Here is a 26,076-nt window from a genome sequence, read left to right as displayed (position 1 = left end):
CAATTTCAGCAGGTGATTTTTTTAAATTGTGTTTCTTTGATTATAAAACATGCTTGCTTGAACTTGAGAAACTTATTAACTTTTTTGAGCCAATATATTAGTGACAAAAAGACAGTTCCAACACATCTCAAAAGCAAAAGAACGATAAACTGTCATGTATTTCCGTAGAGTTATTCGATGCAACACTGTTGCGCGCCGGCGTGACGGTACTGTAATGACCACATGCTGGCGAAGAGTTGCTGTGGTAGACCCCAAGATAGGTGACAATCGAATGCACCTGTCTAGCGGTGTACCGTTCTTCCAGCAGTTCTAAATTTGAATTGAAAACTGCTCGGTCTGGTTTTGGGGATTGGACCAACTACCATCCGGTAGCTGGAAATCGTCCGTATAAGTTTAGCTTCCAATATCACGGTTGTAATCGTGTTTGTTCCGACCATGTTCTGTGTGCCGCATCGACGCTGCATGTCGCCGCGATCCATCCCGGCGTGAGCTCTGTGGCAATCGAATTCGGGCACTGTTTTGACAGTTCTTTAATGTTTTCCCTCCTTTCTTACTGATTTTCTCTTTTTCTTTGTGTTTGACTTACAGGATCTTCAGTACGGTTCGACGGATTCCGCGGCGGCAACCGTTCAAAATGTGATAGCCAAACGGGATTACAGTGTAAATAGTGTCAACGGTCATGTGATTAAAAGTGTGAGTGCAAAAGTGGCTGCCCCGACTCGGTTCGATAAAGCATATTACGACTACCAGAACGGGCAGCTGTCGGTTACCGGGACACCGAAGCCACCTACAACCGAGCTGGACGATGTGCTGATCAGTGTAAAGACGACAAAGGGCTACCACGACACTCGACTGGAGATGATCATCAAAACGTGGTACCAGCTGGCGAAAGAACAGGTATGGTAAAGAGAACTTGTCATATTCTTTCGAGTCTGCCGTTGTGAGTTAACACATGCTGTGGGGGCTTTTGTGCTCAGTTGACCGAAGCACAAACCGGCAGCAATTGTTCCGCACCGTGAAGCGGAAAGTCTACGCCGCCGCAAAGACCCGCGTGCATTCTCGACGCTCGGCTGTCAGAGACCACTGCGGTGACCGCAATGGTGCGGTTTGTGTAAAGTAAATGAGTTTCAATCAGATTTTTCGTTAGGATTTGGATTTGTTATCACTCTGTTGGGTCTCAGTCACACTTCATAATACGTTTGGCTCAGACCTTAACATATCCAATTGACCACTTCATCGAAAATAATCTCGCCATTAAATTGATAGTAAACTTGCATTCACAAAAATCATCTGTTCGGTCCACAAACTAATTGCTTTGCTTATGCCACCAAAAAACCCTTGAAAAAATCGATTCAGCACACTTGCGTTTTGAAATTCTCCGCCAGTCCAAAGTGCGAATCGCAATCTCGACCGGCAAAGTGCCACACCCTCTCTTAACCTTTGCGGTTTTGCTCGCGTTCGCCTGTGTAGTACCTAGGCAGGTAGGGAGGGCTGCAGGTACAATCAGAAGGACCTGCGTCCGCCTTTTTTAGCTTCTTCGGTAGACTATCGAATGCTGGAAACAATAAAAAAACAACACTGGAAAGAAACGATAATTGTAGACTCGTGGTTGGAGTTTTTATCCCTTCACTTGGTTCCCTCGGACTGCGAACAGGGATTAATTTCACTTTTGTTTCTGAAGCCCTGCCACTTCTGTCAAGGATATAATTGAAGGCATCCGGCGTCTCGGTTGTGTGTATGGCAAAATGTTCCCGGCTGACCCACCAGGAATGGAAATCAAAGCTATATCAAGTTTAGTTGATCTCTAAATACATTCTAAATCACCAGTTAAAAAGTAATATTCTAGTGTGAAACGAACTACAATGAATAATTACAGCGTCAGATACTAATGAGTTATTGTTTTACCAGCGGTTTTGGATCCGTTGGATGTGAAAAAATTAATTATAGCTTCCCTTTCTAAGTCTGCTCGTAATACCTCCGCTCACCGCAATAACCGTAAGTAATGACAATTCAATTAGCACCACAAGATAGCTGCTCCGAGCGCTGTTAATATGAAACAACATTGTTGTAGAGCTCTTCGACTCGGTGGCAATTGAAACTGCAAGCTCATTCCTGTGCAATCAAAGCCCTTCCCGACGACCCAGATCAACGGAAAAGCGACATCTGTCGATCCACACTTTGTAGCCTTTGATGGGTCTAACCGGACGATCTGGGTGGTACCTGATCGACACTGGGGTGTTGTGGTAACAGTTTTATTAAAAAGTAAGAAAACATCAGCAGAGCTACTTCGAAGGAAAAAGTGCATCGAAATTGATTTAATGAATATTCTAAAATAAACCATTCATGTTATGTTTAAGAGAGTATCTTTCCTATTGATATAATCAACTGAATTTCAGATTTTCTTCCCTTGTTTTTGTTTTTGAATAACTTAAAAATTTAGGGATTTATACATGTTCATTCAAATAACCGAATTTGCATACTAAAGGACGAACGGGATTATCCGGATTATCGAAAAATATTTCACTCCGGATAATCGAATCACCAAACGGTTATTCAAATTTGCAATCAACAAACCTAAAACAAATGTTTTCTTTTGTTATATTATTTGTATGATGCAGTGGCATTGTCAGAAGTTGTTTCCATGGGAAAAATAGGTGAAGTCCTGGAGAAGCCAAAAAATTAATTAGACATTGATTGATGTCCCAAACATACCGGAAAGGACAGAAATGGTAAAAAGTACCCCGTGAGGATAGAAACAATAAAATTTTTATTTTTCATGCCATTTTCCTATGACGTCTATGTTTCTTTGAACCATATTTGTACTTATAATATCTTTTTTCATCGATCACCTGCAACGTTTTTCACGATATTTGTATTTTATATCGTATTTATATTTTATATCATTTTTGTACTATTTTTGAATCTTTTTTTGTACTATGGGGGCGTAGTCAGAGGCTGGGAGGATGGTGTTAGTGTTCAACCACTCAGAGCAGAGCTTTTAATATTAAATTTTTGTTTTAATATTTGGATTTTGCATTGCTGTTTTTTAGGATAAATTACGTTACGCAGTAGAGCTCAAAAGCTTCGTCTTCTTGAGAAAAAGACCCTATTTAAAATTTCAGTTCAATCGGGATGTGGAACCTCAGAACGGTTAAAGTTCCACTTTTTTACCGATAAAAAAATGCATATAAATTGTTCATGATGAAACTCAATTGTTTCTCATGAAATTGCTGTAAGACCGTTACAAATTTTATTTTCATTTTATGTCACCCCCCCCCCCCCCTTTTCAAAGTCTTGAATATTGGAAGGGGAAGAAAAAAAAGTTCAAACCGTTTTGTTCATTTTATCGATTTTCCAACAGCATAAGGGGCCGTTCCTAAACCACATGGTCATGAAGAGGGGGGGAGGGTTGTCAAAAGACCACGAAAGACCACGCACGGGGGTGAGGGGGTTGACGAAATGACCACGTGGTCTTTTTTTCTGACTTATAATTTATTGTTACCACCAGCTCAAAAATGAAGCTTTTGCATTTAAGAAATATAGAATGTACTGAAAGTTGAAATAATAATAAAGACCACGTGGTTAAAGTCGCAAGGGGGGGGGGGGTTGCCAAAAGACCACGGGGGGGTAGGGGGAGTATAAAACGTGATCAAAAAATGACCACGTGGTTTAGGGACGGCCCATAAATGCTTTATTTAGCAACAAACAAGTCCAGTGACAGCGAGAGTGTCGTCAAAAGACAAGCGAAATAAATAATAATAATAAAAATCTGTTATTCTTCAACATTTTTTCGAGTGCAAGTTACAAACGTCATAACTTGCACGCAAACTTTTATCAAAGATATTTCTTTTTTTTTTCGTCTCGGTGTTATTTATTTTTTGCCACCCCCTTTGCTGACTTTGATAACCTTGGACATAAAAAGAATTCGAATTTTGTATCAGCCTAATTGATTTTCTCGAAACCAAATGTCTTAGAAATGTGATTTTTTGGAAATTATTGTTTTTTAAATTTTAAATAGTTTATTTGACACGGCACGATACAATTTATGTTTAACTGAGCCAAGTACATTTTTTTTTAAATTCTAAATTAGCAGGGAAAAGAGGGAGGCCTTTTCTTTATTCTCGCGGCCGACTACGAGCTAGTGGGGATTTAAGGTGAGAGGAGGGGTGTTACAATTTTGTTTTTAATTATTTTATATTACAGAATGTATTCATTTGTACGTGGCTAACCAGTGATGTTCTGTTTGAGCAGTTTTGGTCTGAGGTGTCTGCGTAAACATAGAGATGCCGAGTCTTCATTTTAGTGTCTCCAGCCGGGTGTATCATTCTCTTTCAGTTTGTGACAGAAATTGTATTCTAGCAAATAGATAAAAGAAATCAAATTTTAATGCCAGCATTTTTTATAAACCCGTATAGTTGTGTCATGTACTGGAGATCACCGCTTCCCAGAATGTCTCTAACGGGTACGTTCGGTTGTTTTCCTCGGGCCCGAAGGGAATCTATAAGCTCAGACCTAACACCACAGTATTCGGTACACGACCAAACAACATGCTCGATGTCATGGTAGCCATCGCCACAAACGCAGTGATTACTGTCTACAAGCCCTATACGAAAGAGATGCGTGTTTAACGTATAGTGATTGGACATAAGTCTGGACATCACGCGAATGAAGTCCCGACCTACATCCAACCCCTTGAACCATGCTTTCGTCGATACCTTAGGAAAATGGAATGTAGCCACCGTCCCAGTTCATCTGAGTTCCATGATGATTGCCAACTGTTGAGTGTTCTCTGACGCAAAATGCTATAAAATTCATCATAAGCAAATGGTCTTTCATAAATATCGCCGTCAATAGCACCCACCTTAGCTAAAGAGTCAGCCTTTTCGTTACCCGGAATCGAGCAATGAGAAGGGACCCACGCTAAGGTAACCCGGTAATTTTTATCTGTTAAAGCACTTAAAAACCGCCGTATTTTCCCCAGGAAATACGGGGTGTGCTTCACAGGCTTCATTGATCGCAGAGCCTCAATGGCACTGAGACTATCTGTGAAGATGAAGTAGTGGTCTATGGGTAGGGTTTCGATGATTCCAAGAGAGTACTGAATAGCAGCAAGTTCTGCGACGTACACGGAAGCAGGAGCATCGAGTTTGTAGGAGGCGGTAAAATTTTCGTGGAAAACACCGAAGCCAGTGGACTCATCTAGATTAGATCCGTCAGTGTAAAACCTTTTATCATAACTAACATGTTTAAACTTATTGGAAAAAATCTTAGGGATCTCTTGGGGTCGCAATTGATCCGGGATACCAGAAATGTCTTGTTTCATGGTGGTGTCGAAGAATATAGCATTATTAGAAGTAGCTAAAAGTGCGACATTGGAGGAATCGTATGAAGAAGGATTAATATCTTGAGCCATATAGTCAAAATATAAAGTCATAAATCTGGATTGAGATTGAAGGTCGACCAACCTCTCGAAATTTTCAATTACTAATGGGTTCATAACTGTGCATCGAATTAGCAACCGGTAAGAGAGATTCCAAAAACGATGTTTCAACGGAAGAATACCCGCTAACACTTCAAGACTCATCGTATGGGTCGACTGCATGCAACCCAAGGCAATACGCAAACAACGATATTGTATTCTCTCTAATTTTATAATGTGCGTGTTCGCGGCGGAGCGAAAGCAGAAACAGCCGTACTCAAGAACTGACAATATCGTTGTTTGGTATAACCTTAGAAGGTCTCCTGGGTGAGCACCCCACCAAGTTCCGGTAATCGTACGAAGAAAATTAATCCTCTGTTGGCATTTTTGTGTCAGATACCTAATATGACAAGCCCAGGTGCATTTGGAGTCGAACCAGACCCCGAGATATTTAGCGACTAAAACCTGAGAGATCGTTTTACCCGTTAGTAGGAGCTGCAGCTGAGCTGGGTTATGCTTCCTAGAAAAAACGACCAGCTCAGTTTTCTCCGGAGAGAATTCGATACCCAGCTTAAGAGCCCATTCAGACAAATTGTCTAAGGTATCTTGCAATGGTCCTTGCAGATCGCTAGCCTTGCCACCAGTAATGGATACAACGCTATCGTCTGCAAGTTGCCTTAGCGTGCATGAATTTGCAAGACATTCATCGATGTCATTGACGTAAAAATTATATAAGAGAGGACTTAAACATGAGCCCTGGGGGAGGCCCATGTAACTAATTCGGGAAGTTGTCGAATCGCCATGTGAGAAATACATATGCTTTTCTGACAACAAATTGAGCAAAAAGTTATTCAAATATGGTGAAAGTCCCTGCGAATGAAGTTTCGCGCTTAAAACTTCTACAGAGACAGAGTCAAAAGCCCCCTTAATATCCATGAACGCAGAAGCCATTTGCTCTTTTCGAGCAAAGGCTAGTTGAATTTCAGTAGAAAGCAACGCTAGGCAATCGTTCGTCCCTTTGCCCCGGCGAAAGCCAAATTGAGTATCTGAAAGTAACCCGTTTGTTTCGACCCATTTGTCTAACCGTAAGAGGATCATTTTCTCCATTAATTTCCGGAGGCAAGAGAGCATCGCAATCGGCCTATATGAATTGTGATCAGAGGCAGGTTTCCCGGGTTTCCGAATAGCAATGACTTTTACCTCCCTCCAGTCATGCGGAACAATATTTAGCTCAAGAAACTTGTTGAATAAATTCAACAAGCGTCTTTTTGCAGAGTCGGGTAGGTTCTTCAACAGGTTGAATTTTATTCTATCTAACCCTGGAGCCTTATTGTTGCACGACAGGAGAGCCATTGAAAATTTCAACATCGAAAATGGAGGCTCTTCCGTAGTTACTAATAACGCGTCGCGAAAGGTTTTCTGTTCCGGTACAGAGTCTGGACAGACCTTTTTGGCAAAATCGAGTATCCAGCGATCTGAATACTCCTCGCTTTCATTCGAAACGTCACGGTTCCGCATGCGCCTGGCGGTATCCCAAAGAGTGCTCATCGCTGTTTCCCTGGACAACGCGTTTACGAACCGCCGCCAGTACCCGCGTTTTTTCGCCTTTACTAAGCTCTTCATCTGCCTGCCCAGTGCCTCGTACTTTCGAAGCAGGTTGACAGTGCCGTACTCCCGGTAGTCCTTATACGCCGCGGACCTTCGCGCGTACAGCTCAGAGCACTCTTTGTCCCACCATTTGTTGGGAGGGCGCTGTCTAATCGTTACCCCGGGTATCGGTTTCGTCTGAGCTTGAGTCGCGGCGTCGATTATCAAGCCAGCTAAGAACGCGTATTCTTCCTTCGGAGGAAGTTCCTCGTGAGTCTCGATAGATTGCGCTATAATAGACTCATAACACTTCCAATCAATATTACGTGTAAGGTCGTAGGAAATATTGATTGGGTTCGGGGGAGTTGAACCATTAGCAATTGATATAACGATTGGAAGATGATCACTACCGTGGGGATCGTTGATTACTTTCCACCGGCAATCTAGCGCTAGTGATGTCGAGCAGAGGGATAGGTCAAGCACGCTTTCACGTGCTGGAGGATTAGGTACACGTGTCGCTTCCCCAGTATTCAAAACTGTCATATTGAAGTCATCGATCAAGTTACAGATTAAAGAAGATCGGTTGTCGTCGTACAGCGACCCCCATAGCGAACAGTGAGAATTAAAATCTCCCAATATCAAAAAAGGCGCGGGAAGCAACTCTGCTATATCAGTGAGATGCTTCTGTTCAATCCGCGCGGATGGAGGCATATATAACGAAACAAGGCATAGGTCTTTTCCATCCATATTCGTTTGAATGGCAACGACTTCAATATTCGAGATCGAGGGGAGGTCGATTCGGAAGAAGGAATAGCACTTTTTAATCCCTAAAAGTACCCCTCCACCGTGTGAGTCTCGATCTCGACGAATAATGTTAAAATCGTGGAAATTGAGTTGATCGTTTGAATTGAGAAAGGTTTCACAGAGCGCAAATGCGTCACAATTGTATGTATTTATTAAATGAGAAAATAGATCGAATTTGGGGATGATACTTCTGCAATTCCACTGTAATACAGTGATAAAATTCCTAACCTCTTTCGCCGTATTAGTCATCGAAAGATATGATAGCTGAAATGAGGGGCCAAGTTGCTGCTAGTTGCATCAAAAAGGTTTTCACTGTAGGAAGAAGGGCAAGAAGAATATTTTGTAGGGGATCTGGTATGTTGAATGTTTTAAATATCCAGTCCACAATATCAGAAAATTTTATGAACCCTGTTTCTTTTTTATCTTCTGATCGAGAAATGGGTGCACGAGGGGTTTTTGGTGCCCCAGGAAGCGGTGGGTACTCCTGGTTTGATTTAAAATTAAAACCGGGAGGTACTTGCTTCGGTTTTTCTTCACCGCTTCCTTTTTGTGTTGGCTTATTGGTCATTCCGCTAGGGGTTATCTTGCGACCTTTGCGAGAAAGATTAGGAGAGTTGATCATTCTCCTCTTCCTAGATCCTTCTGGCATGGCATAAGAACACCCTTCGAGGGGATCGTCAGATGTACCCTCATCGGTTGGCAAAAAGGAAAAGATGTTTCCTGTCGAGGGTGGCTCAGCACTCTTCAGCATTTCTGCGAAAGAGCGCTTTGATCGTTCCTTGAGGGAACGCTTTATTTTTTCCTCGCGCTGTTTGTACGCGGGACACGCCGAAAGGTCATGCCGAGTTCCCTCGCAGTAAAGACACTTTTCAGTATCCTCACTGCAAGCGGTCTCAGCATGATTGCCTCCGCACTTGCTGCAGCGTGCCTTGTTGCAGCAGTAGGTGGCTGTATGACCTAACTGCTTGCAGTTTTGGCAATGCATGACCCGCGGTACGAACAGGCGTACAGGCAGACGAACCCTGTCCAAAGAGATGTAGTTCGGCAGTGCGGATCCGGCGAATGTTACACGGAAGGAATCCGAAGGGAAGAATTTCTTCTTCCCTTCTTCGATGGATACTGAATGCAATTGCTTGACATCCAGTATCTTTACATCTTGAATCAGGGGGTTCTTGAAGCAGCCAACCCCGTGACGCAAAATGTCATCGACCGTGAGGCTTCCTTCGGTAACCACACCGTCGATCTCCACGTCCTTGGCAGGGATGTACACGCGGTACTCTCTCGTGAAGAGCTCGTAGCTAGCAATTGCGTTTGCTTGCTTCAAGCTACTCACAACAACTCGCAGTTTGTTCGGTCTAACCTTTGTAATTTCGGTTACGTCCGAAAACTGTTTTGCCAGGTCCTTGCCGATTTGAATTATATTTAGAGGCTTCTTTATGGGCCTGAAGTAAACTACGAACGGACCTTTCGAAGCATCTGGGTAAGCTTTCACCCGTGTTGCCGGTACCCTTGGTACGGGGCTAGGTAGCGGGGAAGGTAGAGGGGAATTGATGGGGGAGATCTCAATCTCTTCCCCAGTTGTTTCCACATCCAGGAATAGTTGCACCTGCATGTCGTCCATTTTGCGGGAGCGTTACGCTCTAGCGCACACAAACGATAAATATTCGAATGTGAGGGGGGGTCAAGTAGTTGCTATTAAATTTTAAAAACAATTTTTCAAACTACAATGGATCAAAATAAAAAAAAGGCAGTAATACTAATACTAATAACAATAGTAATAATAATAATAATAATAATAATAATAATAATAATAATAATAATAATAATAATAATAATAATAATAATAATAATAATAATAATAATAATAATAATAATGATAATAATAATAATAATAGTAATAATAATTATAATAATAACAATAATAATAATACTATTAATAATAATGGTAAAAATTCTAAAGTGAATACTTCACCGAACGTCTAAGTCACGACCTCACGGCTGATAGTAGGATTGATCGAGCGTCTCCGCAGAACAAACAATGACGATCCAGCTTCGTGTTGTGACACAGTGGCCGTATCCTACACGCGACCTTGTAGATGCCACTTGTAGTTGACTTCCACTCGCTCGATCGTATGGTGGTCCGTGCTGCTAGCGGGGTAACAGCGGTGCGGGAGAATTATTCTTGCTGATATATCAGCTGCGTATCGGATCACTGGCGGGGTAGCCTGCCCCTACCAGTGTGCAGAAGATGTTTCTGCCGATATATTGCAGGCTATTGTTATCGCACACAAGAACTAATCGAAAAAAAAAACACCCGTACGATAACTCGTGTATTGTTATTTTGCGAATCAAACGGAGATAAACAATTTGCGTCTAATCAAGACGAAAGCAAAACAACGAATGAAATTATTGTTTTCTATGAGAGCCTTCCAGCACGAAATCTTTTCAACTTCCAGTCGATTTTTGAAACATTATCCAATTAAACAAATTTCCTTACATAATTAATGGATGACGCCCAAGACGGTTGACATAAAGACGGTCATGATCCACCGTTAAGACTAAAAATGCCGCAATTCCTTTGGATTTTTATGATACAGTCGTCTTTGAATTTGAATATTTTGCCAATACTTTCAAAAGAATGTACAGACGATTCTCTAGAAGTCGCGCATTAAGTATTTTATTCTATCTCCGGATTCATATAAAAAAAGTTTGAAAACTTCAGATTTTATCAAATGTTAATCCAGATAAATTTTCACATTTGTTGCGTCTAGTGCTTGAGCTTGTTTTTTTATTACTTTTCTGGAAAACTTGTGAAGTTTCTTATTGTTTACAAAATCTTTTACTATTGATTTTTATATGTTTAATTATACGGTTTTATTTTTATACTTCTTTATATAAGAACTTTGCTTATGTTTTCAATGTTATGTATCATACTTGTATTGTTTCACCTTCGTAACGCTTTTTGTTGTACAATTTCTAGGTTATCTTGTCTTTTATTTATTTTCAAAAGAATTCTATGTTTCATTCGACCATGTTTTTGCATTTTTATATAATTTTTACTATTGTATCATCGTTTTATTTTAGGCTGATACAAATTTTGAAAAGTTTTTATGTCCACAGTTATCAAAGTTAGCTAGGGGGAGGGCAAAAAATAAATAACACTGAGAAGAAAAAAAAGGAAAAGCTTTCATAAAAAATTGTGTGCAAGTTACGAGGTTTGTAACTTGCGTGCAAAAGTGTGTTGAAAAATATCACATTATTATCATTTTTAATCATTTGGCTTGCCTTTTGATGACACTTTCACTGTCACTGGACTCGTTTGTTGCTAAATTAAGCATATACGCTGTCGAAAAGTCAATAATATTAACAAAACGGCTTGAGCTTCTATTTTCTTCCCCTTCCAATTTTCAACATTTTTGAAGGGTGTGGGGGAGTTGACATAAAATGAAAATGAAATTTGTATTGGCCTTGTTTTATTTTTTGCATTATATTTTCTATGATTATGTTTTTGATAATCTAGTACCATTTTTATTAAGCCTCTTCGGTAGAAGTGGTACAGACCTTTTAACGAGTTTTGTGCCATTTTTATACAATTCTTTTTATACCCTCTTAACTATTTCATCATTTTAATCATTGTTGTACCATTTTTGTTTCTTCCTGTATCGTCTAGGAATACTTTCATTTTTCATTACGAAGCTCTTTTTCCTGTAAGGACTTCCTCACTGCGGCCAAAATCTTTGATCTGTTGTGAGATATGCCCGGGTGTCTGCTGTATCCAGCACGTCTATTATTAGCAAAACCGCTGTTTAGACGTAGCCTGCTTATTATTTTGCCCGTGCTTGTGCGTTTGTGTGTTTTACTCTTCCTTTTACACGCTTACTGCTCTACTCTACTACACCGAGCCTCATTCCTCCTGCCCAATATCGCCAATTATAATTCCCTGGAGAAGTTTCGTCGGGCGTCTTTCTGGTCAGTTTTATAAGAGGGACTTATTTTGAATAGAGGAAGTCACGCCAAGGGAGAATTCAGCGTAAAGAAAGGATAAGTTGTTGGGAAGCATGAAAAGGGGCCATACACATACCACGTGGACAGCTTTGAGGGGGGGGGGGCGTAATGTCCACGGTCCATACAACATTTTTAGAATTTATATGGGCACTTGTCCACGCAGGGGGAGGGGGAGTCAAAATCGTTAAAAATCTGTCCACGTGGTATGTGGATGGCCCCGAATAAATCCATATTTAGGTCCTTATTTGACATCGAACGACATGATTCTACAAAGATTCGAACCCACGACCATCGGATTGACAAAGCGAACTCTTTCATTAAAATCTAATAGCATTTTTGTACCATTTTTTTAGCATTTCCTCCTGTTGATAATTTTACTTGCTCAAATGTCATTTTACTTTTTGTCATTTTTGTGCATCCACATTTATTTCATATTTTTGAAAATTCTGTCATTTATGTGTCAGGTATTTCTTCTGTACAGTTTCGTAAAGTTTTAAGTATTCTATAACTTTTCTGTACTCTTTTTGTATCGTTGTTGAACCAATTCACATGTTTACATGTTTGATTTTTTCGACTCTTTTGACGTACAAAAAATAAAAATTCAACTCACTTTCAACTCTCGATTTCGGGTTGTTACTACCAGCTCAAGAAAAGCTTGGTACTTGAAAAGATTCAGTTTCAGATAATCTATCTGGGTAGAAAAAAAAAATTCCACCAATCACACCAACCGCGAGGATGGAAGTAACATGCTCCAGAACAAAAACGAATCAATAGCGTAGAAAGTGAACAACTTTTAGCCCTGCAGGCAAGCAGTCACACCAGGAACGAAGTGTATTCGAAAGCGAAACCCAATTACCGTGCTGCCACTCTGTTGCTATCTGTTGCAATTATTTTCATACAACATCAGACGAACTTGCGCTGATGAAAGTGCAACCACCATGCTCAGGACGAGCTTCTGCATCATCGGTCGCCGGCGGGAGATGACTTCTTTCTTGACGTTCTTGACTCTTTTCTGTTGAAAAGGGAAGTTGAAAAATCTGCTTGCGTTTTTTACTAGTGGTGATGCACACGGGAGCTACCGCTACTGATAGTGGTTTGCATAAATTGAATCGAGTGCGCCGGTTCACGAAACGACAAATATGTTCTAGCAAGCAAAGAGGTCTCAGCTTTACCTGACCTTTAAAGATACCCTAAAACTTATCAATTATCTGTTTATTACCTACGCGGTTGGTTGGCAGTCAAAAAACAAACATGGGTCATGTGTCATATTTTTTTCTTGCCAACAACAACACTCAACGTTTCAGCATCCTTCGATAGCGAAGAAATCAATCATTTTTCCGACCAAGATTGCAGAAGCCGGTTTCAAAGATGCTTCCTGCCTCCTGTATGCAATATACCAGTTCAACTGGTGTGTAATTATGGGACGCAGCCTTCACTTTCATTGTCCTGTGCGAGGAATGCAGCATAAACGGCTTACCATCAACAGCAGAGGCGGTGTCGTTGCTCGCAGCGCGGAACTGCTAACTAAACGGCGCTGCTTTAAAAAACTTAATTGCTTATTGAGTCCTTCGATCGATGCGTTTGAAGCAGCGAAGAGTGGTTCGAATTTTAAGTTTTTGTTTCGGGTTTGTCCATAATTCATGCTTCAAAAAATTATACCTACTACGGAACCACTCTCACCGGTAACCAAACCACACTCGGAGGAACTGATTATTTAGTTGATTTTCGGTCATCAGATTGGCACTTGCTGTGGGTCTACGTGTGTGTTTGTGCGCACTCATGTTCGCTGTTGGCAGAGGGGCAAATTATAGGTTACGTGAGGGACCGTCAAAAATAATAAGTCGCAGCAGCCAGCGCTTCTCCGGTAGGGTCTATAACCGGTAGTCATCTCACTCTCACACCACAATCGCGACGGATTCGAACTAACGAATGGACCTCTTTCAGAAGCAAAAATTGAATCATCACTGCGGATAATGATAGATGGTGATCTGTTTTTTCTCGGTGGGAACAAGTTCGGACAGCCTAGACAGGAGGCGGAGATCTGTGTGATTTTGAGAACTATAGCTATTCTAATTGGCTGTTGGATTTAGACGAAGGTTCTCGCTCTCTAGACGTGTGTTTTTTTTTTGGTGGCAAATCACGACGCCATTTTCTCTCACTGACCCAACCCCGTACAGTAGTTTACAAATTGATTCTATGTGCGGTGATCGCATTAATCGACCACGTCATCGTGGGAGAATCCAGTTTTTCCAGTTGTCGTTTCATCTAAAACGGGTGGAAGCTGCCACCTCCAGCTTCGAAACGCAAAAAAACGACGGCGACGCGAATCGCAAAATCTATTAATTACAGCGTTCCACTCGGTTCCGATTGTGACCGCTAATCTTATCAACCAGTGCGTGAAGCCACCCGCCAAACCACGGTCACCTGCTAAGCGTGCAATACTTGTGCGAGGTTTTATGCCTATTCATCAAAGGATTTTGGTGATGTGATAGCGACATTTGAATATTTATAAAGGATGAAATTAGTGTAAATGAGAATCGATGAACGAAAGCAGTAAGACGGACGAAGCAATATTGCCCATTTTGACCTAGTAGAATAATAAGGAATTATTAGCACGGTAAGCTTTTGGCTTAATCCTCCGAAGCTTGGAACCTGTACCCAGAATACAAGCTTTCCTTGAATAGAAATATTGATTTGAAAAACTCAAATTAAGAAAAAAATATAAATGAAAATTTCATCTGCATGTTTTTTGTCTATATTTTCAAGGTTTTCAGCCTGCAACTAGTTCACTCCATGAATAGAACAATTTTTGTCATAAATTAAAAAGCTTAACTCCATTAATTAATTCCTTTTTCAGGGTTCGACCACAGATGCATAGCATTTGATCATATTTGTATTGATTACGCTAAGTGTTTTTTAGCGAGGGGTTATTTCAATGAGACCACGTAAGAATTGACTTTTCCGGTAACTAATCTCAGCTGGACTGGCAAAGCAAAATTCAAAATTTGAACTTGAAACTAATAAGATTGAAAATTTACTAAAAACTCAACAGAAAAAATATTAAAAAGTGAGATAATATTCAATTATTACTGAATTGGTTTCTCAGTGAAGCTTTTTAAGGGATCCTTCTATGCAGATTATTTAAGTTATACATATCGGACTCGATCATCCGGAATATAAAAAAAAAACCATTCCGGATAATCGAATCACAGAAAAAAAAATTTCAAATGATGCAATGGTGAAACCAGAACTTATTTTTGAGGCAAAAAGGGGTAAAACCTTGTAAAGCAAAATAAAATTACTAGACATTGATTATTTTCACTTAATTCGAACATGTCCCAAGCATGCCGGAAGTGACATAAATGGTAACAAATATGACAGAAGGGATGGTAAAGGTAAAATTTCGGAATTAAAATTAAAAACGAAGACAAAAAAAAGTTAAATCCCGGATAATCGAGTCTGAATTCCGGATAATCGACTCTAAAATTCTGGATAATCGAGTCCGACCTGTATAGTTAAACATATACTCTGTTTGGAAAAAGGCAAAAATTTATTAAATAGGAAATTTATTGAATTTTCTTATATGAGACAGTTTGATTTTGGAATCAAATTGACTCCGATTGACTATTTCTCGCGTAACTTTTCAAAAGGACCTAAGTAACGATGAGAGATTCTCTCCCCTCTCACTCTGTTCCGTTAATTACAGCGTCATTATAAAAGCTTTTTCAACGATTTTTTGTCACAAATCGGAAGGTTTAAATGATGCCTAGCTCACTATGCATCCAACCTAACGCTCAAACTTTAAATTAGAGTAAGAAAACCCACCGAAGAGATCACAATAGAAAATTTATCTTTAAGTGTTAAAATTTAAAAAAAAAAACCTATTTATTTTGTGACACTAATTAGGCCGTTGCAAATTTTATTTTCATTTTTTGTGCCCCCCCCCCCTCCTCCAAAAATTTTGAATGTTGGGAGGGGAAGGAAAAAAAGCTCAAACCGTTTTGTTCATTTCATTGGTTTTTCGACAGCATAAATGCTTAATTTAGCAACAAACAAGTCAGGTGACAGCGAGAGTGTCGTAGAAAGGCGAGCGAAATAAATAATAATAATAATAAAGTGTTATTTTTCAACATTTATTTGAGTGCAAGTTACAAACGTCATAACTTGCACACAAACTTTGATCAAAGATATTTCTTTTTTTCGTCACGGTGTTATTCATTTGTTGCCACTCCCTTTGCCGTGGCGTTGCAACAAAATAAATGTTCCCTTTTTTCTGGGAATATTAACATTATTAATATGCTGAGCCGAAGAAATCCAAATATTTGTTCGGAGCTGAGTTTTGTTTTAGTATTTATCCCGAAACTCTAATTAATCGCCATCGATCGCTGGAAGCACCCGCATTATTTGCAATATCTAGTGCGACGGAAATAAGATTATTCTATGCATCTGAGATCTGATCTCGACGTTTTATGTATTTTTAAGACATTTAGCATCGAAAAAAAATGATTTTCTCAATTTCCCTTGGTAATTTTTCAAAGGTCGAAAAATCACAACTTTGAGCGCTATGATGCACACCTAAATGTCCGATTGAGCTGAAATTTTGCACAGATCATTTTTTGGGCCAATGAACAAAATGTACATCGTCGGTTTTAGAAATTTGACATGACTCTTTTCGCTGCCCTTATATATTAGGAAAAAATGGTAATCAAAAATCGCAAGTGTCGAATAAGTGTTCTGTAAAAGTTTCCTCAGCAGCATAAAATTGGGAATTCAACTTCATGAAATGTATTCAAAAAGGTATTTTTAAATAAAAAACAATGAACATCTCAAACAAACTAAACTATTCATGCGAACAGCAAAGCTTCAATGACTGGGATCACTACAAACAAGCCCTGACTGCATACAACAGAGAATTGAGGCGTGCCAAAAGACAGGACTGGAGACGGGTCTGCGAAGAGATCAATAACGCTCCAACAGCTGCGAGGCTGCACAAAATTCTTTCAAAAGATCATTCAAATGGTCTTGGCAACCTAAGAAAAGAGGACGACAGCTTTACAGTTGATTCCGCTGAAACTCTGGAAGTAATGATGAGAACTCATTCTCCAGGGTCAACACCCTTATCCGGTGAAGTACAGGACTTAGAAGAGGCAGGACTTTTATGGTCAACTGAAGTCTATCTTAAAGCCTGTGAAATCTTCACGCCTGGTAGGGTTGAATGGGCATTAAGTTCTTTTCAACCTTACAAATCTGCTGGAAAAGATGAAATCTTTCCAGCACTACTCCAACAGGGAAAAGAAGCTCTCATTCCCCAGTTAACTGAGCTCTTCAGAGCCAGTGTTACCATGAGTTACATACCAAAAGCCTGGAGAAAGGTTCGAGTTGTCTTTATTCCTAAAGTGGGGAAAAGAGACAAAACGACTCCCAAAGCCTTTAGGCCCATCAGTCTCTCCTCTGTTCTATTAAAGACAATGGAAAAAATTTTGGACGACTTTATCAAGTCAACAGTCTTGGTGAAGTTTCCATTGAGCAAAAACCAATTCGCTTACCAATCAGGTAAATCTACGATAACAGCGCTACAAGCGTTAGTTAACAAAATCGAGAAGTCCTTTCAAGCCAAAGAAATAGCTCTGGTTGCTTTTCTCGATAATGCATCCTATAGCTCAATGCGTTCCGCAATGGAAGCAAGGGGCCTGGATAACTGTATTATTGAGTGGACAATGGCGATGCTAAGAGATCGAGAAATTTCTGCTGATCTTGGAGGTGCGCAGCTAAATATCAGATCTAATAAGGGATGTCCTCAGGGAGGAGTACTTTCACCCTTATTGTGGTCCTTAGTTGTAGACGAACTCCTTTAAAGGCTAACAGAACTAGGATATGAAGTAATTGGATACGCAGACGATGTAGCCATAATAGTTCGTGGGAAATTTGATGACACGATCTCTAATCGGCTACAAACTGCGCTCAAATCTACTTTAAAATGGTGTAGAGAAGAGGGTTTAAATGTTAATCCCTCCAAAACTGTTATAGTACCTTTTACCAAAAGAATGAAGCTAAATTTAAAACGGCCTATTCTAGATGGTGTTCAAATTCAGTTTGCAGAAGAAGTTAATTACCTCGGAGTAACTTTAGACAAAAAACTGAATTGGAATTCTCATCTATACAAGACTATCTCTAAGGGTACAAATGCCCTTTGGGTTTGTAGCAGAGCCGTGGGAAAAACATGGGGACTACGAGCAAAAACAGTCCATTGGATTTATTCGGCAATTGTTCGTCCGAAGGTTACATACGCTTCACTTATATGGTGGCCTAAAATTAATGAGGTAACCGCTCAAGCGAAGCTTGGTAAACTGCAGAGACTTGCCTGTATATCAATAACTGGGGCAATGAAAAGCACACCATCAGTTGGTTTGGAAGCACTTCTTTGTATGCTACCTTTGCACAAATATGTAAAGCAGCAGGCTGCAAAAAGTGCTCTGATATTTAAACGTTATAATGAGATCTCAGATGGTGACCTTGTGGGACACTTACGAATCCTTAAGGAGTTCAGACTGAATTCTGATGTTAAAACAATAGAAGATTGGATGACAACGAAGACAAACTATGACATCCCCTTCAAAGTAGTTAAATCAAGCCGCTATGAATGGGAGTCAGGAGGGCCGAGTCTGCGTCCAGGTTCTGTTGTGTTTTACACCGATGGATCAAAAATGGGTGAAAATACTGGAGCCGGGTGTTTGGCCCTGGAATCAGTAGAGCTATACCAATGGGCCACAGTCCAACGGTATTTCAAGCAGAAATTCATACTATTATTGAATGTGTGGATATCTGTTTAACAAGAAATTACAGATTTGCGAAAATCTGCATATTTTCTGACAGTCAAGCAGCTTTAAATGCACTTAAAGCTTTCACATGTAAATCGAGGCTAGTGTGGGAATGCCTTCTTTCTTGAAGACAATTGGCCAGTAGGAAAGAAGTTACTCTATACTGGGTGCTTGGCCATTGCGGCATTGAGGGAAATGAAAAAGCCGAAAGCCTAGCAAGAGAAGGCTCAGCATCAAATTTTATTGGTCCGGAACCATTCTGCGGAGTCCCAGAATGCGCTCTGAGGACTGAATTTAGAACTTGGGAAATTTCCACAGTATATATTCCTGTCGTTTCTAATACTATAGATCAAGTTTAAGTCAGAGCAATAGTCAAATCTGAACCGTTACATCCAAGAAAATTCAGATTTGATTTCTTTTTACAACAGGCTCGTGACATTTACTTAGCATAATGATTCTCTTACGGTTGACTTATTTTCATTTCATTAAAGTATTATTACATTCTGTTTGAATTCACATCCATTATTTTATTTTAATAGTAAAAAATTGTGTGATTTTTTTTAAATTAACAAATATCGAATTTTCTCCCTATTTTATTTTTCTTTTCTTACTAATAAAAAGGTTTAGAAATGATTAATCAGTTTTGGGCTGCAAAATCAAATGTATAAAACTCTGAAACCTTTCAAATTGTTTTAAAAAGTTACTTAAACTTACTATTTACTTCAAATACTAATCACCTACATAATGTAGGCTACATTAGCACCTTTTTGCAACAAACACAACTTCACCAAGTTTTGTGCACATTATCAACACTGCATCAAAGTAGACCGATTGAAACTACTTTCCAGCCCAGCAGGACCCGCAGCCGTTTGGCTCTCCTCTTCGGTTTTACCGACCTGGCCCGGCTTTCGTGGAATTTTTGCGGAACTTTAAAACACCATTTCCGAGGCGACGCGCAACATGCATCGCCATCCATAGACACAGTTAGAAAAGGTCGCGCGAACTTGGATGACTGATGACAGCCTACAAATCAATTAGCCATGGATACATTGTAAGACGATGGGAGGCTCCCGCCCGGTTGCCAGCAATCAAGATTCGATCTCCAGCTGGTTCCAATTTAGCGCACTGTTTCAATCTTTCGTCGTTCCTATTAATTTCGAACCACGATCCCTAGCCCGTAATGGTCCTCCGATGCTTATGCATAGGGGCTCGCTGGTGCTGAACTGAAAACATTTTTCATCCGGTGGAAGGATTGCGTCAGGCGGGCGGAGCCCAACGCGATCTACAATCGATAATGACGCTCATCCATTTCAACGGATCGGGGAAATTTTGATTTATCGATCTTCGGCTATAGCTATCTGCCCCTCCAGATGTAAGCAAGCAACAGGTCGAAAGGAACTGGCGAAAACGCAGTTAGGATTCCTGTCTTCGCCTTGGCTCGGGGTAAGAAAGATCGCACTTAGCTGGAAATAAGCATCGGCACAACTCGGTCTACGCTGCTTACCAAAACTGATCTGAAGACAAAGAAGAGAGTAAGAGAGAGAGAGAGGGGGGTGATCGAGGAAAGATCAAAGAATCATAACTCAATCTGCTATATGCGGCGGCTGGATGTTCATCGTGTCCTACATTGCGCTACGAGGGCAGCAGCTGGTAGTCTGGTTTGGTGCAGGTAGCGCGAATGGTAGGGAATAGTGGAGGACGACAAAATTTCAAAACCACAACAAAGAGATACACAGTTTGCCCCCTTTGAGAAATAATGAATCAAAGTGTGAAGATTTTTGTCACTTCCCAATGCTCTACGATCGATTCGAGTACCGGCAGGCTAATGACACCGTAGTGGCAGAAAGGAGAAACCATTAGGGATAACATCAACAAACAACTCAGAAACAGACTCATCGAATTAAAAAAAAAAGTGGGAAAGTGGAAAACCACACCCGCATATAGCTCAGAGTTGTATAATTTAGGGTAAATCTAAAACAGATGTAATGTAGCGTGTAATCGCGTTGACAGCGTGTGATTTTTTTTCCTCCTACTCCTTGTTGGCGTTCTCCGCAGGGAGAGTAATTAAAAGCTGTTTGTTTTGGGAACCGCTTCGAAGTGGAACCACATCAGTAAATATTTTCTTCTCTGGCAATTATGGTATGTTTTCTATGATAGATGGTGACTATTGCATACGAGCTAAATGAGTTGTTCAACAAAATGACAAGAAAGTTTGTAGTAACGATGTCAGGAGTTAGGGGGAAATCCGCTTTGATCTGTTGTAAATCACCACTCTGCAACCGTAGAATAGAGCTATAATTCGACTTTGTTTGCATAAATCAGAAGCTCTTAAGTAAACAAAAGATGCTCAATACCAGGCCACTTCTACGGCGGCTTTGTTCCAACTGCAATGAAATAGTCCATGTCAATTCCACATCGGAGTTAGTTGAATGGCCACAGACTGCATAACATCATGTGTACCATTTGCATTACAAACTCGATAAAAGCCCTTTCGGCTTTGGATCAGCAGCTCATACCGATCGATCATGCATATATCGATATTGAGACATCGCATCGATTCTATTTGAAATGGTCGGATTTTCCATGCTGCCGAAGTGAAATGCTTGTAATCATCAATATGCAATTATTGCACAGAATGGAGAAAAACGCTCTTTCAAACCGCCTTTCACCCACCGTCAGCAAAGCCAGCTGCTGCTCCTAAATAGAAGTCAGATTTGCTACGTATAAACTTAGATGCTGGAACCTTTCCGCAGCTGTTGGTTCGCCCTCTGGGTCCGGAAGATTGCAAGAAAGTCCAACTGAACGAGATCAACACAAGGCACGAGACACGAGCTCTGCCCCGCCAGGCGCACCCGAAGTACACCACTTCATCAGGCAGGCAGGACTATAATCGGCTCAACGGACGGACGGAACGGAACGGACACCGAACATGGCATGTAACACAAAATGCCACCCATGGCCGCCGTCGTCGTCGTCGTCTTTTGCATATAAAACCTATGCTTTTAAGTGCATATACGAGCAAAACTTTTGCATCGGGGCATGCATGCAGACAATCTTCTAGCGAAACGAAGAAATCGAGCACTTTTCTCTCTCTCTCTCTCTCTCTCTCTCTCTCTCACCGTCTTGTTGTTTGTCTGTTGGCGCGAATGCTGGTGGAAACGGCTTGGCCCGCATTTATGCGGCCAACCAACCGGGACGTGGTCCGCAAAGTCGATATGATGTTAGCCCGTATCAAATCCTCGTCGTTGGCAGAATTTTGAATTTATGGCGTGGTTAGTCTTTTTTTCTGCCTTAAGCGGAATGATTTGAGATGACGCAATCTACAGAGCCGAGAATTAAAAATCATTTTTAGCTTAAGTTGCTAAAATATGATACTAATGTTCTTCATTCAATTTTCAGTGTGAAATTATATGATAGTCGGATAAGAATTGATAACTTGACAACAAGAATCAAAAATTTAAATTGAGCCTGATTGACTCGATCATACGATGGCAGGTTTGTAAAACCAATATAATCACCTCGGGTCCATATGGGACCGCTAGCAGCTTTTTATTTTTCAAAAAGTAAGTTAGTAGGACACCAACATTCACAGGAATGGTTGAATAACTATAATTTTTCATTTTTCTCTGGTTTGAGCTTCTGGAGTGCACCTGTGTTGACCAGTGTAATTTTCTTTAATTGTATTCCTCTAATTCGACTGTTTTGCTAGTGAGTTTTTCATGTTAAGAGTATTGAAAAAAAAATTTCAATATTTTTTTCAAGATTGTGTTTTTTTATTGGCTGCTAGATGTCTATTAAAATTGTTTATGTTTTTAATAATTAGTCAATTTCCGAATACACTGGGGTCTTTTTCTACGCGGTTGATTGTACCGCGTTTGAGAGATTAGATTTGATTTGCTTATACTAAACTTATTTGAAACCATGACAAATAATCTTCCAAATCGCGAAAAATTTATCCGCGTTATTATAATAAAATCACAAAAGTCACTTTCTACGCGGGGGATACGTGCCGCGTAGTAAAAACCGCGTAATTTCCGGAATCCGCGTAAAAAACCGCGTAAATTCCGGAATCCGCGTAAAAAAATCCGCGTAAATTCCGGAATCAGCGTAAAAAAACCACGTAAACTCCGGAATCCGCGTAAAAAACCAGCGTTAATTCTGCATTCCGAGTGAAGGGAAACCGAAATCCGCGTGAAAAAATACCGCGTAAATTCCTGGATCCGCGTAAAAAACCACGTGAATTCCGGAATCCGCGCAAAAAAAACCGCGTGAATTCCGGAATCCGCGTAAAACCCGCGTAAAAAGCGACCTTAGTGTATTCAATTTTAAATTGTGTTGAGAACTTTATATTTTTCGCATTTAATGTGAAAACTATTCAAATCTTTCCAGAACATTGGCATAGCTTGTTTAATTTTACTCCTCCCTGTCTTTAAACACAAGTTGGAATTGACTCACACTAAACCGTAAAATTTTATTGAAAGAGTAATTTTAAGTTAGTTTAAGTTTTAAATCCCCAAAAGTTATATTTAAAGTATGATTTGACCTACAATCAGCAATTCCACAATTCCATTGGGTCGAAAGATTCTCGGCACTCGGGGCTCGCGGCAATTGTGGCATGCACTAGGACACAATAAATCTGCACACAATTCTTCCCGATAGTTTAGCAGAGCGGCACTGGAACTAGCATTGCGAACATTGCATCAGTGGTCCCAGTTTTAAACCCATGTGTGCTCGTTCGAAAAGTTTTCGTCCCAAACCGACACATGAAGATTGGAACTGGGACTATGGTGAGTACCACCGCAATCGGGATAAAATTTCATAGGGCATCTAATAGTTTACTGTGCAGCAGCGAGGCGTGAATGCAATCCTACACACGAATTGTTAAAAACAGCAGTTAGTCCGAAACATTAAGCCGTAGTTGCTTGTAACAGGAGCTTTGCACGTGTGCATAACTAAATATGATTCAGTTACATATTCACCAATTGCGTTATTCGCGTAAACCTGTTTGAATTCAGTGAAATACCAACTTCGAGTCCGATTCCCACAATCTTCCCTCCCGAACCGAGGCATTTTATCCCGCAACCCAAGAAACCATTTACGCCCCATTCATCATCATCAGCGATTCCCTGCACAACACAACACCCCACGACAGCATCATCACCTAAATCATTCTCTGTGAATGCTTCCTCCTGCCTCTGCTCCTTCCCCTCTGGCAGCACACTATAAGTGCGACTACAAGAGTATTGCATGTTCACAGCGCGGTGCCATTTGTACCGCGCCGCGAGACCGAAAGTGTCACTGTGTCCTGTAGCAGGCGGCAATTCGGCCACGAACATGATGCAAAGATGGAGCAGCAGTGCAAATAAACGAAATCGTGATATCATACCACGGGACACCATGCAAGAACACTGGGCGCATCTTCTTGGACGCGATAAGGCGGCTCGCAGCCCGATTTACATCCAGAAACATGAGTTATATACAAATAATGCAAAATTTCAATGAGCACATAAATCTTAATTTTGAGATCTAACTTCGTCGCTGGGTCTTTCTGCTACGGGGGGCACTGCGGTAGCGTCAGTCATACGCAAACCGTCGTGGTCGTTATCAAGATTATCTCTCGACCTGCTTGGCTTGGATTGCACTTTCAATTTCAACTGCTCTCTTTCTCGCAGATTGCGAAAAGGAGGAGTCGCAGTACTTGCGACTGGCGAAAGACCGCGCGAATAGTATTAAAATGTACAATCAACAAATATGGCTTACAAATGAACCCACCGCACTGTGCCGTTCAAGGTGGAAAAATCGACCCGTCTACCCATCTCAAGCGAATAAGTTCTTTCTCTGTCCCTGTCTCTCGTACCCACTTTCATCACTTACTGTTGGACGGAGTTGTGGACGGTGGGGGCAGATGGCGAAAACTGATTTATGCATCAATGAACAATGAGTCAGTAAATTAAATTGATATTTGAATAGAAAAACGGAAAACCTGCGAAGCGACCCCGAAGAATGCAAGTATGGCTGTTATGGGTTGTTGGTTGGTGTTGGGTTCACTGATGTTGTTGAGCGCGCAGCTCTGGGAGTCTGGTTTAGTGCTCTGGATTTTGGTGCTTAACAACGCGGAAAGAAAGCGAAACAAAATATGACGAGGGGTTAGTAAAATGTTTAAAGAAAAAATATGGTCTATCTTTTGGATAAACCGATAAAATGTTCCATTTAGGAAAATGGTCTAATGGAATTTTTACCATTATCTTTTACCATAACCATTTTTATCTTCTAGGAATTTGAAAGTACTGTTGGGCATTACATTCTCAAAACCATATTGCGCAAAAACGAGCACAGAACCCCACTTAATCATGTGTTATGATCGGTACATCATAATTTCACATGGCGATTAATTTAGATTAACTGTTGAAATGGGCCAAGTGTACTTCCGTTCTGTACATTATAACAACTTAATAATAAAACGCCTTGTTGATTAAATTTTCATAAGCGAAATTTTTAAATTCAATCGAGACACTGCACAAAACATAGTTGGATTATATTTTTCAAGTATTTAAATAGGATGAGAAACGTATTAACCAAGGTCGTAAAAACGGGCCTCAAACGCCTGAATTTTGCCCAGGAACGATAATTACAATGACGCGAGCAAAAAATAGCTAGCTGTCTTGCGAATATGTAAAATACCATACATCACAAAAAAATATTGAACAAACCTCAATCGAGAAAAAAAATCATCAGATTTTTAACCATTTTGTTTTGCTTTGGGTGCAGAAGAAAGCCCCGTCTATATATTTCTTGCAACAGGTTTGGCAATACGATCGATATGTTCTTGGGTTAACTCAACTGAAAGAAAAAAACATGTTAAACATAGCTCTACCCTATGTTAAGAGAAATTGAGTTAATCTGACGAGTGGTCTCTATTAGAAAAGGGTCTATTGTAGGTTAATTCACCCACATGTACAACTTTTTCAAGTTCTATCATTCTCGCTTCTTCGCTTCCGATGCTAATTAAATGGTCATTTCTTTTGAAGGGAGACTACGTCTTACTTTAGTAGGTTGGCATGCTTTGGAAAGTGTATCGGAAATGTGCCTTTTTAAAATATGATGTCACTACCCCTGAACGGATTTTATACGCCAATGTCTTAATCAAAAGTCACTTTTTGATTGCCTAAAACTTGTGCTATAGAAATTAGTATATCTTCTCAATAACAAATTGATGAGTTAAAAACCAATTGTTTTGGTATAGTGCCACAGCATTCAACCAATTACCAGCTCACTTTTATAGCTGCCGTTGTGAGTGCATGCAATGTTACTTTTACTGAACAGATCTTAAGCACTAACGTCTTAATCGATTGGATAAGTTTTTTTCTAAACTTTTGGTACTTTTTTTCCTATTTGTGGACTCATCACTGCGACCTGAGACATCTATTGTGATATTGCCCAGGT

The 26,076-nt window shown here is 40.3% G+C and overlaps 1 protein-coding gene across 1 annotated transcript in view; it reads left to right on the top strand.

Annotated features, from left to right (window-relative positions):
* LOC129724966 (fringe glycosyltransferase) overlaps nt 1-26,076 on the top strand; it is a 252,940-nt gene that overhangs the window by 26,760 nt on the left and 200,104 nt on the right. Inside the window, exon 2 of the mRNA XM_055680283.1 lies at nt 589-897. Within this exon, the coding sequence (XP_055536258.1) occupies nt 589-897 (309 nt within the window). The remainder of the gene's footprint in view (nt 1-588; nt 898-26,076) is intronic.

The sequence above is a fragment of the Wyeomyia smithii genome, chromosome 2 (assembly GCF_029784165.1).
Source record: "Wyeomyia smithii strain HCP4-BCI-WySm-NY-G18 chromosome 2, ASM2978416v1, whole genome shotgun sequence".
Taxonomy (NCBI): domain Eukaryota; kingdom Metazoa; phylum Arthropoda; class Insecta; order Diptera; family Culicidae; genus Wyeomyia; species Wyeomyia smithii.
Note: the sequence above shows the minus strand (reverse complement) of the source record. Positions and strands in the feature narration are given on the sequence as shown.